The 16,769-nt window shown below is 58.7% G+C and overlaps 1 protein-coding gene across 1 annotated transcript; it reads left to right on the top strand.

Annotated features, from left to right (window-relative positions):
• Nucleotides 1-543: 543 nt before the first annotated feature.
• LOC130605873 (uncharacterized) lies at nucleotides 544-4,707 on the top strand (the record flags this gene model as incomplete). Its single annotated transcript, XM_057421682.1, is given in 14 exon segments — nucleotides 544-664; nucleotides 761-895; nucleotides 1,254-1,306; nucleotides 1,409-1,464; nucleotides 1,713-1,794; nucleotides 1,885-2,030; nucleotides 2,913-3,057; nucleotides 3,464-3,538; nucleotides 3,628-3,731; nucleotides 3,809-3,866; nucleotides 4,064-4,159; nucleotides 4,161-4,195; nucleotides 4,251-4,364; nucleotides 4,453-4,707. Coding segments are annotated over 14 exon segments (1,395 nt in total), but the record flags the coding sequence as incomplete, so codon positions are not given.
• Between the last annotated feature and the right edge of the window lie 12,062 nt (nucleotides 4,708-16,769).

The following is a 16,769-nucleotide window of genomic DNA, read 5'->3' as shown; positions in this document are numbered from 1 at the left end:
CACCGCAGAGAGCCCGAAAGCGACCCAAAGTGAACCATAGAGACCCCATAGAGCCCCCATAGAGCCCCCATAGAGACCCCATAGAGACCCATAGACTACAGGGACTACAACCCTGATCATGCAACGCGGCACTCATAGAGCCCCTTTACGGTGGTAAATCCATGCACAGGAGCCCCAAATTCCTTTAGGACAACTCCAAATCCCATTGGGATCCCCAGGAACCCCCAATTCCCTCCCATGACACCCCCACCGACCCCCCCCCAACTCCTCCTTTAACCCCCGTTTCCTCCTTAACTCGGGGCTCAGGTACTGGCACCTCGAGGAGATTCAGGTTTTGGGGGGGGGGGAGGGTTTTTGGGGGGCTGTATGGGGTTTTGGGGGGTCCCAGAGGGATGGGGGGGGTGGGGGGTTTGGGGGAGGCAAATATGGGGGGGGCAAGATTTGGGCGCGGGTGCAAATTTGAGGGGTGGTGGAGGGAGAAAGAATGGTGCTTAAGGATGGGGGGGGTGGTGTCCTCAGGTGACCTTTGGTGTCTCTCCCCAGCGAGGGGCGGGGTCAAGCACGCCTTATATGGAAGTGCGCGAGGCCTTGGAGCAGGTGAGGGCGGAGCTTAAAGTGATGGGCGGGGCCGTGGGCGAGGCCGGGGCAGCGGTGCTGGAGCTGGGTGAGTTCATTGGGGGGGCGGTGGGGTGGGGGGTAAAGGGGCGGGGCTACCGGTCACCTGACCTGAGGCTCTGCCCCCTTTGTTTCCTTATAAAAGAGGCACTGGGGGCGGAGCTTCACCGCCAGGGGGCGGAGCGTCGCCGAGGGGCGGAGCATCGGGCCCTGGGGGCGGAGGCAGCGCAGGAGGGGCTGCGGCTGCGGAGGGAGGGGGCCCAGATAAGCTCCGCCCACCGTTGAGCGAGGAGGGGGCGGGGTTTCCCCATGGGTATCCCAATGGGGGCGGGGGGCAGCATTCCCATGATGCTCTGTGCTTGCAGGGAGCTGGGGCCAAAGGTGGGACTAATGTCGAAATTGCCGGTAAGAAGGGGTGGGGCTTATTGGGAAGGAGGAGGGGCTTATGGACGGGGGAGGGGTCTGAGCGTGGCCACGCCCCCATTGCCCCGCCCGCCCCCCCCCCCAGGCTGTGTGCAAGCTGCCGGAGGAGGCCCTGGAGGAGCTGCTGGGGCTCCGCCCCCTTCGGGGCAAGCCCCGCCCATTGCTGCCATAAACTCCTCCCTGTCCATCACCCCTTCAACCCCCCTGCTCTTCCCATTGCCCCCCCAGGCCGCAGGACCTCACCTTGCTCTGGCTGCAGGAGGCCAAGGTGGGTGCCCAAGGGGGGAGGGTGGGGGGGGAGGTGACTGATCCTAACGGTCATGTGACCCCCCCCCATGTGACCTGACACCCCCTTCACCCTCCCCACCAGGCACTGCTGAACCAACACAGCCCAGAGGAGGTGCTGGAGGCCCTGCAGACACTGCGGTGAGGGGAGGGGCTTAGGAGAAGGGAGGGGCTTAGGAGGGGTGGGGCTTTGGGAGGGGGTGGAGCTTAGGGAAGGGGCAGAGCCAGTGGGCAGCTGGGGGTGCAGCTTAAAGTGGGCAGGACTTCCCTTATAAGGTTCTGAGGGTGTGGCCCCAGGGCACTAGGGAAGGGGCGGGGCTACCGGTTGGTGGAGCCAACAGAGGGGCAGGGATTGCATCCTCCCCCCCTCCCCCCTTGTTCCATTGCAGGAAGGGGTACCCCAAAATCAGCCCTGACCTTGACCCCGACCCTGACCCTGATGCTCAGCCCCCTATGAAGACCCTCATCAAGGTAAATGGGGGGACTTGAGGGGCACATTTGGGGGTGCTTTAGGGCTCGGAGCTCCCCACTGATGTGGGGTCCCCCTTTTGCACCCCCCAGGACTGCTGGGAGGATGTGGGGGGACTCTGGGACCTCATCCACTCCTCGGCCTCCCGCCTGTCCCCCCTGAGGCTCCGGCTCCTCCAGCTGCAGGAGGAGATCCAGCAGCGCCTGGAGGGGGACCCCAAAGCCCAGCAGGCTGCCAGGTAAAGCCCTGCACCACAAAACACCTCCCTGAACCCCAAAACCACATGTGCACCCCAAAACACTCCCCCTGCATCTCAAAACACCCCGCTGCACCCTAAAACCATCCCCCTGCACCCCAAAACACAGCCCCTGCATCCCAAAACAACCACTCCACATTCCAAAACCATCCCCTCTGCAGCCCAAAACACCTCCCTGCACCCAAAAACCACATGGTGCACCCCAAAACACTCCCCTGCATCGCAAAACCCCCCTGCACCCCAAAACCATCCCTGCTGCACCCCAAAACACACCCCCTGCATACCAAAACAAACCCCTACACACCAAAACTATTCTCCCTGCACTCCAAAACAATCCCCTGCATCACAAAACTCCCCCCTGTACACCGAAACCACCCTCCTGTACCCCAAAACACACCTGCACCCCAAATGTACCCTCCCTGCACCCCAAAACAACCCCCGTGAAGCCCAAAACGGCCCCTCTCTGCGTACCAAAACACCCCCTCTGCACCCCAAAACCCTCTGAAGGACCCTCCCAAATGCATCCTGCAGCCCAGTTTCACCCCCTGCACCAGAAAACTGCCCCTGGGCCCTCCCCCGTGACCTTTTCCTCCCCACTCCTGAACCTCAAAACCCTTTAGGGGCCCCCTCTATACTTTAAACCCCACTGGGTTTCCTTCTGAAGTGGGTGCTGGGCTCATAGGGGTCCTTAAAGAACCCCCAGATTCTCCCTAATCCCAGTGCTGAGACCCTTTGGGGTGCCCCCAACCCCTCCATGTTCCCTGCAGCCCTTTTAGGGTGTCCCCCCCCAAAAAGTGTTCTGGAACCCTTTGGGTCCCCCAAGCTCCCCTCAGCGTTTGGCTTTGGGGTCCCGTTGCCCCCCAGGTTGATGCTGGAGGCCGCGGGGCTCTCAGGGGCTCGGGAGGCCCTGATCCAGCAGGTCCAGGATCTACGGGGCAGCCCCATGGACTCCCCAGAAGCTGCCCTGGGGCCACTGAGGAGGCAGCTACAGGAGGGGAAGCAGCGGCTGGTGGGTGCCAACGGGGGACTATGGGGATTTGGGGGGGATCCTGATGGGCTTGGGGCGTGGTGTCTGGGAAGTGGAATTTGATGGTTATGGGGAGGGGTTGGGGTCCCTAAAGGGTCCCAGCGCTGCTTTTTGTGAGGGATTCGGGATATTTGGGGGTCCTGGAGGGGGATTTTGGGTCTATAGGGGATGATATAGAGGAGTTTGGGGCTTTAGGGGGGATTTTGGGGTTCAGCAGTGCTGGGAGGGGGATCTGGGGCTTATGGATGGGTTTGGGGTGAAGGAAGAGGTTTTGGGGAGAAATATGGGGCGATATTTAAGGTGTTTGGGGTCTTGAGGGGTATTTGGGTCACTCCCATGGCTTTGGGGTCCCTCATTTCCTTGTGTCCCCCCCCTCCATCCCTTCCAGTCCCGCCGCTGGATCCAGCTCCGGGCTCTGGCCCCATCCAATGAGAAGCTCCGGGCGCAGCTGCACCTCCTGCAGGCCCACATGAGCAAAGAGGGGGAGGGAAGTGGGGCGGGGCTTAATGGTGAGTGGGCGAGGCCTCAGAGCTTTGGCCACGCCCCTTTCAGTCCCGAGGAGCTGTGCGGCTCCCCCCAGGGCTGCAGGGGGAAGGGCAGCGGCTGCAGGAAGCGCTGAGCATGCTGGGAAAGGAGAGGGTGCCCCTCCCCCCGAGGTGAGTGAATTGGGGGGGGGGAGGGTGGTGGGGGAGGGGGGGGAAGGGCTGTGCTGACCCCTCCATTCTCCCTTTAGCCCCGCCCACAGCCCACTGCAGCCAATCAGACGCGCCCTAGGAATGGCAGAGAGTGAGGTGGGGGAGGGGCCATAGAGGGGGAGGGGAATTGTAAGGAGGGGCCATAGAGGGGGAGGGGAATTTGAAGGAGGGGCCATAGAGGGGGCAGGGGTCATAAATGGGGGAGGGCCATAAACGAGGAGGGGCAATGGAAGGAGGGGCCATAAAGGGGGGAGGGGCAATGGGGCCGTTGTTCAGGGGTGTTTGTGCCTCAGCCCCCACAGGGGGCACTGTTGTGGGCAGCAGAGCTGCGGGGGAGCTGGAACAGCTGCAGGGGGCGTGGTCAGCGGAAGGGGCGTCGTCAGCGGAAGGGGCGGACCCTGGAACCCCCGCCCACCCCGCGGTGAGTGAAGGAGATGGGGGGGTGAGCGTGTGGCCTGCGCTGACCCCGCCCCTTTGCAGCCCCCGCGGAGTGCGTGGCCATGGCCGAGCTCCTCCCCAGCTGCAGGCGCTGTCCATTCGGGTCCAGCAGTGCCTCGAGGGCTGGCCCCACCTCCAGGACGTCATCAGCCAATGGTGAGGCGGCGAGGTTGGGTCTGTGAGAGGCCACGCCCACCATGTGTGATGTCACATCCCCCCTTCCCCCCTCCTTTGTCTCCCATAGGTGGGAGCAGCCAGCTCAGTGGATACCAGCCACGCCCCCCAGCAACATCCCCTTCTCCCATTGGCTGAAGTGCTGGTCCCAGGCCACCTGTGCTCTGAACTTGCACCGCCCCCTCCCCTTAGCCCCGCCCACCAGCGACGAGGAAGGGTGTGACCAGAGCAAGCCCCGCCCCTGAGCCTCGGTTTCATCAGATGCTCCTATTGGATGGGGTGCAGGAGGCGGGGCTTGGAGGAGGGCGGGGCCACAAGGCTGAGGTCCTGGAAGCGGAATAGAGTAGGTCCTATAGAAATAAAGCAGTAAATAAAGCAGGTCCTGTGTTAATTATATGTAAATGAGGTTGCGCCCATGTTAATGAGATGCAAAGCATGTCTCCTGTTAATAAACTCGTCCTGCCTACAATAACAGCATGTCAACAAAGCAGAGCCTCCAATAACAATGCACAGATAACGTGTGGCCTACAGTAACACATAAATAAAGCAGGTCCTACAGTAACGAAAGTGTTAAACAAAGCAGGTCCTGACATAATAAATTCCCTAATCAAGCAGGACCTACAATAACAGCCTGGGAATAAATGTGAAATCTTTATTTATTGGTTAATTTTCCTTTTTATACATTCTTAAGGTGACGCCTCCTGCCTTCCCTCCCCTCCCCGCCCCCCCGGGCTATTTACATCGGTGTCAATAAGGCTTCGGAGCGACCCCCCCCATCCCCCCTTTATCCTCCCCTCTCCCATCCCGGGTATAAAGAGGGGGGAGATCCCCACCCCCGACACCCCCGGGTGGGGGATGGGAGGTTGTGTTCATTGGGGACCCTCCCCCCCATCGTTTTGGAAGCTGAGGGCACCCAGAGGTGCTCCAGGAGTCCCTGCAGGGGGACCAGCCTCTGCCCAGCCGGCTCGGGGAGGTCCCTCACGGGCTGCTCTTCCTCAGTGCCTTTGGTCCGGAGGTGGAGCATGCGAGGGGTCACAGCTCAACGTGGGCCATGGAACAGGGCGTCACGGCCACCTACGAGGAGTGGAGAGGGACCGACATTGGCACAGCAGAGAATCATGGAATCCCAGAGTGGGCTGGAAGGGACCTTAAAGCTCACCCAGCTCCAACCCCCAAAGGCACGGGCAGGGACACCTTCCACTAGAGCAGCTTGCTCCACGGCCCTGTGTCTCTGTGCACTCCCAGGGCATCCTGGGGATACCCCTAGAGAATCCCAGAGAATGCCTGCAGCACCTCCAGAGCTCCCCATGGACCCAGTCAGAGCTCATGCATCACAATGACCTTGGGGACATGGAGACCACAGGGGTGGCTGATTCTGGAACTCCCCGTGTTCAGGTGTGTGAGGTCACAGAACCCCATGGAACCCTCCAGCAGAGGCACCGGGAGACGACAGCTGCCCCACGGAACACAAGCTACCGGTGGAGGAGGCAAGAGCAGCTCCTCTGGTGGTTCCCGTCTTGGTGTCTCGGAGCCGGTGCCGCCTGTGGACACAGGAGCGTGGAAGGAGGTGGGTGGCGATGGCGATCTTGGGGTGCTGTAGGAGTTGCCAGAACACCTCAAGAGACTTCCCCAGAGTGGCTGCTTTGGACTCGGTGTGTGAGTTGGGCTGGCTGAGCCGGCAGCGGAGCGCTGCGGCTGCCGAGGGATGATCCTGGGATCTGCCCTCATTTCTTGTGGGGAGAGCAAGGGCCTGTGGGGATGGGCCAAGGGGGAACGATTTTAACATGACAGAGAGGGGAGATTGAGATGAGATCTTAGAAGCTGTTCCCTGTGAGGGTGGTGGGACAGTGGCACAGGGTGCCCAGAGAAGCTGTGGCTGCCCCATGGCTGGCAGTGTTCAAGACCAGGTTGAATGGAGCTTGGAGCAAGCTGCTCTAGTGGAAGTTGTCTCTGCCAGTGGCAGGGGTTGGAGCTGGAGGAGCTTTAAGGTCCCTCCCAGTCCAAACCATTGTGTGCTTCCGTGATATCCTCAAGTCCCCTGGGGGGAAGTGAGTGAACAAGCTGTCTGGCTGGGTTTAAACCAGGACAGCAAGGCAAGGCAAGGCAAGGCAAGGCAAGGTAACGCCAGGCAAGACAGTCGAGTCCAGGCCAGGAGAGGCAAGACAAGGCAAGGGAAGGGAAGGCAAGGCCCATGAAGGGAAGGCCAGGCCAGGTCAGGCAAGGAAAGGAAAGGCAAGGCTAGGCAAGGCAAGGCTAGTCCAGGTCTAGACAGGCCATGCAAGGCCAGGTAAGGCCAGGTAAGGAAAGGCCAGGCAAGGCCAAGCAGGTCAGGTCCAGGCCAGGCCAGGCCAGGCCAGGCTAATAAAGGCAATGCAAGGCCAGGAAATCACAGGGAAGGCAAAGCCAGGCCAGGCCAGAAAAGGACAGGCCACACAAGGCCATGCCGGGCAAAACCAGGGACAGCAGAGCCCCGGCCAGGCAAGGGCAGGCAAGGTCAGGCCAATCAAGGCCAGCCAGGGCAAGGCCAGGCCAGGCAAGGCCAGGCAAGGCAAGGTAAGGGAAGGCAAGGCAAACTTAGGCCAGGCCAGGCCAGGCAACGCAATGCCAGGTAATATAAGGCCAGGACAGGCAAGGGAAGGCTTGGTAAGGCCAGGCCAGGCAAGGCCAGTCAAGGCCATTAAAGACAAGGCAAGGCCAGGCCAGGAGATGCAAGGCCAGGCAAGGCAAGGCAAGGCAAGGCCATTAAAGACAAGGCAAGACAAGGCAAGGCAAAGAAAGGCCAAGCATGGCCAGGCCATGCCAGGCCAGGCTAGGTCAGAGAAGACAAGGACAGGCAGGGCAAGTCAGTGCAAGGCAAGGCAAGGCGTGGCTAGGCAAGGCAAGGATAGGCCAAGCCATGCAAGGCAAATCCAGACCAGGACAAGCAAGGCAAGACAATGCAAGGCAAGGCCAGGCCAGGCCAGGATAGGAGATGCAAGGCCAGGCAAGGCACAGCAAGGCCAGGCCAGGATAGGAGATGCAAGGCCAGGCAAGGCACAGCAAGGCCAGGCCAGGGAAGGCCAGGCCAGGCAATTCAGTGCAAAGCAAGTCAAGGGAAGGGAAGGCAAGGCTGGGCCAGGTAAGGCCATGACAGGCAAGGCAAGGCCAGGCAAGGCAAGGCCAAACCAAGCCAGGCCTGGCAAGGCCAGGTAAGCCAATGCAAGGCAAGACAAGGTAAGGCAAGTCCACGACAGGCAATAGAAGGCCTGGTAATGCAAGGCAAGGCCAGGCCAGGAAAGGCCAGGCCAGGAAAGGCCAGGCCAGATCAGGCCAGGCCAGGACCGGTCATACAAAACCAGGGCATGCCAGGCAAGGCCAGCCAAGGCAAGGCAAGGGAAGTAAGGCAAGGCAAGGGAAGGTAATGCAAGGCAATGCAAAGCAAGACTAGGCCAGGCAAGGCCAGTCAACGCAAGGCAAGCAAAGACAAGGCCAGGCCAGGCGAGGCGAGGCGATGCGAGGCGAGGCAAGGCAAGGCAAGGCAAGGCGAGGAAAGGCTACACAAGGCGAGGAAAGGCTACACAAGGCGAGGAAAGGCAAGGTAAGGCATGTCCAGGACAGGCAATGGAAGGCCTGATAAGGCAAGACAAGGCCAGCCCAGGAAAGGACAGGCCAGGCCAGGTCATACAAAAGGAGGGCAGGCCAGGCAAGGCCAGGCAAGGCCAGGCAAGGCAAGGCAAGGCAAGACAAGGCCAGTCCAAGACAGGCAATGCAAGATCATGTAAGGCCAGCTAAGCCAAGGCCAGGCCAGGCCATAAAGGTAAGGCAAGGCCTGGCCATGCAAGGCAAGGGAAGGCCAGGCCAGGCAAGGCAAGGCTAGGCAAGGGAAGGCCAGGACAGGCAGTGCAAATCCAGGACAGGCCAGGCAAGGCTAGGCAAGGGAAGGCCAGGACAGGCAGCCAGGCAAGCAAATCCAGGACAGGCCAGGCAAGGCCAGGTAAGGCAAGGCCAGGCCATGCCAGGCAAGGCAAGGCCAGGCAAGGCAAGGCAAGGCAAGGCAAGGAGAGGCAAGGCAAGGAGAGGCAAGGCAAGGCAAGGACAATCTAGGACAGCTAATGGAAGGCCAGTGAAGGCCTGGTAAGGCAATGTAGGCCAGGCAAGGCATGGCAAGGCTAGGCAAGGCAATGCAAGGCAAGGACTGTCTAGGAGAGGTAATGCAAGGCCAGGTAAGGCCTGGTAAGTAAGGCAAGGCAAGGCAAGGCAAGGCAAGGCAATGCAAGGCAAGGCAAGGCAATGCAAGGCCACTCCAGGACAGCGACTGCTAGGCCAGGTAGGGCCAGGTAAGGCAATGCAAGGCAAGGCCAGTCCAGGACAGGCAACACAAGGCCAGATAAGGCCAGGTAGGGCAAGGCAAGAAAAAAGCTAGGCAAGGCAAGGCCAGTCCAGGCAAGGCCAAGCAAGTCAAGGCCAGCCTAGGCCAGGCCAGGCCATGAAGGCAAGGCCCGGCCAGGCCAGGTCATACAAAAGGAGGGCAGGCCAGGCAAGGCCAGGAAAGGCAAGTCAAGGCAAGACAAGGCCAGTCCAAGACAGGCAATGCAGGATCATGTAAGGCCAGCTAAGCCAAGGCCAGGCCAGGCCATAAAGGTAAGGCAAGGCCTGGCCATGCAAGGCAAGGGAAGGCCAGGCCAGGCAAGGCAAGGCTAGGCAAGGGAAGGCCAGGACAGGCAGGGCAACTCCAGGACAGGCCAGGCAAGGCTAGGCAAGGGAAGGCCAGGACAGGCAGTGCAAATCCAGGACAGGCCAGGCAAGGCCAGGTAAGGCAAGGCCAGGAGAGGCCATGCCAGTCAAGGCAAGGCCAGGCAAGGCAAGGCAAGGCAAGGAGAGGCAAGGCAAGGCAAGGACAGTCTAGGACAGCTAATGGAAGGCCAGTGAAGGCCTGGTAAGGCAATGTAGGCCAGGCAAGGCATGGCAAGGCTAGGCAAGGCAATGCAAGGCAAGGACTGTCTAGGAGAGGTAATGCAAGGCCAGGTAAGGCCTGGTAAGTAAGGCAAGGCAAGGCAAGGCAAGGCAATGCAAGGCAAGGCAAGGCAATGCAAGGCCACTCCAGGACAGCGACTGCTAGGCCAGGTAGGGCCAGGTAAGGCAATGCAAGGCAAGGCCAGTCCAGGACAGTCAACGGAAGGCCAGGGAAGGCAAGGCAAGGCAAGGCCAGGCCAGGCAAGGCCAAGCAAGTCAAGGCCAGCCTAGGCCAGGCCAGGCCATGAAGGCAAGGCACGGCCAGGCAAGACAAGGCAAGGCGAGGCCAGGCAAGACAAGGCAACGCAAGGTAAGGCTAGGCAAGGCAAGGCAAGGCCAAGCCAGACAAGGCTAGGCAAGGCAAGGCAAGGCCAAGCCAGACAAGGCTAGGCAGGGCAAGGCAAGGCCAAGCCAGACAAGGCAAGGCAAGGCAAGACAAGACAAGGCAAACTTAGGCCAGGCCAGGCAATGCAATGCCAAGTAATATAAGGCCAGGACAGGCAAGGGAAGGCTTGGTAAGGGCAAGCCAGGCAAAGCCAGTCAAGGCCATTAAAGACAAGGCAAGGCAAAGCAAGGCCAAGCAAGGCCAGGCCATGCCAGGCCAGTCTAGGCCAGAGAAGGCAAGGACAGGCAGGGCAAGTCAGTGCAATGCAAGGCAAGGCGTGGCTAGGCAAGGCAAGGCCAGGCCAAGCCATGCAAGGCAAATCCAAGCCAGGACATGCAAGGCAAGACAATGCAAGGCAAGGCCAGGCCAGGCCAGGCTAGGAGATGCAAGGCCCGGCAAGGCAAGGCAAGGACAGGCTAGGCAAGGCCAGGCCAATAAAGGCAAGGCAAGGAAAGGTAAGGCAAATGAAGGCCAGGCCTGGCAAGTCAAGGCCAGGCCAGGCAAGGACAATCAAGGCAAGGCAAGGCAAGGAAAGGCAAGGCAAATGAAGGCCAGGCTAGGCAAGGCAAGTCAACGCCAGGCCAGGCAAGGACAATCAAGGCAAGGCAAGTCAAGGCAAGTCCAGGCCAGGCAAGGTCAGGCCAGGCAAGGCAAGCCAAGGCCAGGCAAGGCAAGCCAAGGCCAGGCAAGGCAAGCCAAGGCCAGGCAAGGCAAGGCAAGGCAATGCAAGGGAAGGCTAGGCAAGGCAAGGTAAGGCAAGGCAAGGCAAGGAGAGGAAAGGATAGGTTAGGGAAGGCGAGGCAAGGACAGACCAATCAATGCTAGGCAAGGCCATGCAATGCAAGGCCAGGCAAAGCAAGGCAAGACAAGGCAAAACCAGGCCATGCCAGGCCAGGCAAGGCAAGTCAGTGCAAGTCAAGGCAAGGGAAGGCAAGGCAACGCAAGGCAAGGAAAGCCAGGCCAGGCCTGGCAAGGCAAGGCAAGTCATGGCAAGGCCAGGCAAGGCAAGACAAGGCAATGAAAGGCAAGACCAAGACAGGACAAATGCAAGGCCAGGTAATTCAAGGCCAGGTGAGTCCAGGCCAGGCAATCCAATTCAGAGCAATGCAAGGGAAGGGAAGGGAATGCAAGGCCAGGCCATGCCAGGCAATGCAAGGCCAGGTAAGGAAAGGCCAGGCTATGACATGCCAGGAAAAGCCAGGCCAGGCATGGCCAGGCAAGAGCAGGGAAGGCCAGGCCAGACCAGGCAATAAAAGGCCAGGTAAGAAAAGGCCAGGGCAGACGAGGCCAGAGAAGGTCAGGAAAGACAAGGCCAGGCCAGGTCAGGCCACGGCAGGACAGGCAATCTCAGGGCAGGCCAGGCCAGGGCAGGCAGGGAGATGTAAGGGCAGGCCAGGGATTGCCAGGCAAGACAAGGTCAGGCCAGGCGAGGCCAGGCCAGGGCAGGCCAGTCCAGGCAAGGGCCGGCCAGGCAAGGCATGGCAAGGCCAGGCCTAGGCAGGACAGGCCAGGCAATTCAGTGCAAGTCAAGGGAAGAGAAGGCAAGGCCGGGCCAGGCCAGGCCATGACAGGCAATGCAAGGCCAGGCAAGGCAAGGCCAAACCAGGCCAGGCCTGGCAAGGCCAGGGAAGGCAATGCAAGGCAAGACAAGGTAAGGCAAGTCCACGACAGGCAATGGAAGGCCTGGTAATGCAACGCAAGGCCAGGCTAGGAAAGACCAGGCTAGGAAAGGCCAGGCCAGGAAAGGCCAGACCAGGTCATACAAAACCAGGGCATGCCAGGCAAGGCCAGCCGAGGCGAGGCGAGGCAAGGCAAAGCAAGGCAATGCAAGGGAATGTAATGCAAGGCAATGATAGGCAAGACTAGGCCAGGCAAGGCCAGTCAAGGCAAGGCAAGCAAAGGCAAGGTAAGGCCAGGAAAGGCAAGGCAAGGCAAGGCAAGGCTACACAAGGTGAGGAAAGGCAAGGTAGGGCATGTCCAGGACAGGCAATGGAAGGCCTGGTAAGGCAAGACAAGGCCAGCCCAGGAAAGGCCAGGCCAGGTCATACAAAAGGAGGGCCGGCCAGGCAAGGCCAGGAAAGGCAAGGCAAGAAAAGGCCAGTCCAAGACAGGAAATGCAAGATCATGTAAGGCCAGCTAAGCCAAATCAAGGACATGCCATAAAGGCAAGGCCAGGCAAGGCCAGGCAAGGGAAGGCCTTTCCAGGACTGGCCAGGCAAGGTCAGGCCAGGCCAGGCCAGGCCTGTAAAGTCAAGCAGGCAAGGCCAGGCAAGGCAGGGAAATGACAGGCAAGGAAAGGCAAGGCAAGGCACGGCAAAGCAAGGCAAGGCAAGTCCAGGACAGGCAGTGCAAATTCAGGACAGGCCAGGCAAGGCCAGGTAAGCCCAGGCCAGGCCAAACCATGAAGGCAAGGACAGGCCAGGCAAGGCAAGGCCATGCAAGGCAAGGTAAGGCTAGGCAAGGCAAGGCCAGTCCAGGACTAGCCAATGCATGCAAGGTCAGGGAAGGCCAGGCAAGGCATGTAAGGCCATGTAAGGCCAGGTCAGTAAAGGAAAGGAAAGGCCGGCAAGGCAAGGCAAGGCAAGGCCAGTCCAGGACTGGACAGTATATGCAAGGCCAGGTAAGACCAGGTAAGGCCAGGCCAGAGCAGGTAAGGCCAGGTCAGACAAGGCCAGAGAAGGCCAGCAGGGCAAGGCAAGGCAAAGCAAGGCAATGCAAGTCAAGGCCATGCAAGGCAAGGCAAGGACAGGCGAGGCAAGGCAAGTCAAGTCAATGCAAGGCAAGGCAAGGCAAGTCATGTCAATGGAAGGCAAGGCAAGGCTAGTCAAGTCAATGGCCAGGGAAGGCAAGGCAAGTCATGTCAATGGAAGGCAAGGCAAGGCAAGGTAATAGAAGGCAAGTCCAGGACAGTCTATGCAAGGCCAGGTAAGGCCAGGCAAGGCCAGACCAACCAGGCCTGCCCTGTTCATGTACAACCAGGCCAGGCCAGGCAAGGCCAGGCAAGGCAATGCAACACAAGGGAAGGCAAAGAAAGGCTTGGCCAGGCCAGGCCAGACAAGGCAAGGCATGGCCAGGAGAAGCAATGCCAGGCAAGGCAAGGCAAGTCCATGCCAGGCCAGGCCAGGAAGGCAAGGCAAGGCAAGGCAAGGCAAGGCCAGGCTAGGCCAGGCCATGAAAGCAAGGCCAGGCCAGGCCAGGCAAGGCTAGGCAAGGCAATGCCAGGCAACCAAGGTAAGGCAAGGCAAGGCGAGGCAAAGCAAGGCAAGGCTAGACAAGGCAGTGCAACAAAAGGTAAAGCAAGTCCAGGACAGGTAATGGAAGGCCTGGTAAGGCCAGGCCGGGCCAGGTCATACAAAATCAGGGCAGGCCAGGCAAGTCCAGGTAAGGCAAGGCAAGGCGAGGCAAGGCAAGGCAAGGCTAGACAAGGCAGGGCAACACAAGGTAAATCAAGTCCAGGACAGGCAATGGAAGGCCTGGTAAGGCCAGGCTGGGCCAGATCATACAAAATCAGGGCAGCCCAGGCAAGGCCAGGCAAGGCAAGGCAAAGCAAGGTAAGGCTAGGCTAGGCAAGGCAAGGTAAGGCAAGGGAAGGGAAGGGAAGGGAAAGACAGGCCGGACAATCAAGGCAAGACAAGGAGAAGCAAGGCAACACAAGGCAAGGCAAGTCCAGGCCAGGCCTGGCCAGGCAGGCAAGGCCAGTCAAGGCAGGGCAAGGCAAGGCAAAACAAGGCAAGGCAATAAGGGGAAGGCAAGGCATGCCCAGGCTAGGCCAGGCCATGAAGGCAAGGCCAGGCCAGGCCAGGCAAGGCTAGGCAAGGCAAGGTAAGGCTAGGGAAGGACAGGCCAGGCAACCAAGGCAAGGCAAGGCAAGGCGAGGCAAGGCAAGGCAAGGCAAGGCAAGGCTAGACAAGGCAAGGCAACACAAGGTAAAGCAAGTCCAAGACAGGCAATGGAAGGCCTGGTAAGGCCAGGCCGGGCCAGGTCATACAAAATCAGGGCAATGCAAGGCCAGGCCAGGCCAGGCAAGGCCAGGCCACGCAAGGCAAGGCCAGGCCACGCAAGGCAAGGTAAGGATAGCAAGGCAAGGTAAGGATAGCAAGGCAAGGCCTGTCCAGGACTGGCCAGGCAAGGCAAGGACAGGCAAGGCAATGCCAGGGAAGGCAAGGCCAGGCCAGGCAAGCTAGGACAGTCCAGTTAAGGGCATGCCAGGCCAGGCCAGGGAAGGCCAGGTGAGTCTAGGCAAATCAAAGCAAGGTCAGGCAAGGCACGGCAATGCAAGGCAGTGCAAGGCCACTCTGGGACATGCCAGGACCAGCACTGGAATGCCAGATAAGACCAGGTAAGGCCAGGTAAGGATAGGTAATATCAGGGCAGACAAGGCCAGCCAACGCCAGACCAGGCCAGGCCAGTAAAGGAAATTCAAGGCAAGGCAAGGCAAGGCAAGACAAGGCCAGGAAAGGCAAGCCAAGGAAATGAGAGGCAAGGCAAGGCCACAAAAGGCAAGGTAGGGCAAGGCAAGGCAAAGCAAGGCCACGAAAGGCAATGCAGGGCAAGGCAAGGCAAGGCAGGGCAAGGCAAAGCAGGGCAGGGCAAAGCAAGGCAGGGCAAGGCAAGGCAAGGCAAGGCAGAGCAGGGCAGGGGAAGGCAAGGCAGGGCAGGGCAAGGCAAGGCAGGGCAGGGCAAGGCAGGGCAGGGCAAGGCAAGGCAAGGCAAGGCAGGGCAGGGCAGGGCAGGGCAAGGCAAGGAAGGCAAGGCAAGGCAAGGCAAGGCAAGGCAGGGCAGGGCAAGGCAAGGCAAGGCAAGGCCAGAAAAAGCAAGGCAAGAAAATGAAAGGCCAGGCAAGCCAGGCGCTGCCAGGCCACACCAGGCAATGCAAGGCCAGGCCAGGAAAGGTAAGGGAAGGAAAGGGCAGGCTTGGCAATGTAAGACTAGACAAGAAAAAGCCAGACAAGGCAAGGTAAGGCTAGGCAAGGCAAGACCAGTCCAGGACTTGCCAGTCCATGCAAGGCCAGGTAAGGCTAGGTAAGGCCAGGCAAGGCCAGAGCCCTGAAACAGACACAAAACAGGCCAAGTACAACCCAAATCACCCCAAAACCAGCTCCAAAACCCCCAAACCAACCCAAAACCGCCTTGTCCTGCTTCTCCTATGGAACACAGGATCAGAGCCCCAAAACAGGACAAAACCAGGACAAACCACCCCAAAACCAACTTGTCCTGCTTCTCCTATGGGACACAGGGTCAGAGCCTCAAAACAGACCCAAAACAGGACAAAACCACCCAAAAACACCCCCAAAACCAGGACAAAACCACCTTGTCCTCCTTCTGCTATGGGATACAGTGCCGGGGCCCCAAGAAAGACTTATAACAGAACAAAAACACACCAAAACCATCTTGTTTTGCTTCTATGGGATACAGGGTCAGAGCCCCAAAAAAGACAAAAAACATGACAAGAACACACCAAAACCCCCAAAACAGCCCCCAAACACCTCAAAACCTCCTTCTCCTGATTCCGCTATGAGATACAGGGTCAGAGCCCCCAAAAAGACACAAAACATGACAAAAATAGGACAAAACCACCCCAGAAACACCTTGCCCTGCTTCTCCTTTGGGATACAGGGTCACAGTCCTGAAACAGACCCACAACAGGCCAAGTACAACCCAAATCACCCCAAAACCAGCTCCAAAACCCCCAAACCAACCCAAAACCACCTTGTCCTGCTTCTCCTATGGAACACAGGGTCAGAGCCCTGAAACAGACCCAAAACATGTCAAGAACACGCCAAAACCCCCAAAACAGCCCCCAAATACCTCAAAACCAACCCAAAACCACCTTGTCCTGCTTCTTCTATAGGACACAGGGTCAGAGCCTCAAAACAGACCCAAAACAGGCCAAGTACAACCCAAATCACCCCAAAACCAGCTCCAAAACCCCCAAACCAACCCAAAACCACCTTGTCCTGCTTCTCCTTTGGGATACAGGGTCAGAGCCTCAAAACAGACCCAAAACAGGCCAAAAACACCCCAAAACACCCCAAGAAGCAGGACAAAACCTCCTGGTCCTCCTTCTGCTATGAGATACAGTGTCAGGGCCCCAAAACAGACCTAAAACAGAACAAAAAAGCCCCCAAACCATCCCAAAACCACCTTGTCCTGCTTCTCCTATGGCATACAGGGTCAGAGCCCCAAAACAGACCCCCAGAAAAACCAAAACAGAACAAAATCACCCCAAGGCCACCTGATCCTGCTTCTCCTGTGGGATACATGGTCAGAGGCCTGAAACAGACCCAAAACAGGACAAAAACACTCCAGAAACCCCAAAACCAGCTCCAAAACCCCCAAACCAAACCAAAACCACCTTGTCTTGCTTCTTCTATAGGACACAGGGTCAGAGCTTCAAAACAGACCCAAAACAGGCCAAAAACACCCCAAAACACCCCAAAAAGCAGGACAAAACCTCCTTGTCCTCCTTCTGCTATGAGATACAGTGTCAGGGCCCCAAAACAGACCTAAAACAGAACAAAAAAGCCCCAAAACCATCTTCTCCTGCTTCTCCTATGGCATACAGGGTCAGAGCCTCAAAAAAGACAAAAAACATGACAAAAATAGGACAAAACCATCCCAAAACCACCTTGTCCTGCTTCTCCTTTGGGATACAGGGTCAGAGCCCTGAAACAGACCCAAAACAGGCCAAGTACAAACCAAATCACCCCAAAACCAGCTCCAAAACCCCCAAACCAAACCAAAACCACCTTGTCCTGCTTCTCCTATGGAACACAGGGTCAGAGCCCCAAAAAAGACAAAAAACATGACAAAAATAGGACAAAACCATCCCAAAACCACCTTGTCCTGCTTCTCCTATGGCATACAGGGTCAGAGCCCCAAAACAGACCCCAAAAAAAACCAAAACAGGACAAAACCACCCCAAGGCCACCTTGTCCTGCTTCTCCTGTGGGATACATGGTCAGAGCCCTGAAACAGACCCAAAACAGGCCAAGTACAACCCAAATCAC

The sequence above is a fragment of the Pezoporus wallicus genome, unplaced genomic scaffold (genome assembly GCF_028554395.1).
Source record: "Pezoporus wallicus isolate ANWC-B61680 ecotype Strahan unplaced genomic scaffold, APGP_CSIRO_Pwel_v1 contig_8230, whole genome shotgun sequence".
Taxonomy (NCBI): Eukaryota; Metazoa; Chordata; class Aves; order Psittaciformes; family Psittacidae; genus Pezoporus; species Pezoporus wallicus.
The sequence above is the reverse complement of the archived record's forward strand: the minus strand, read 5'-3'. Positions and strand labels throughout refer to the sequence as shown.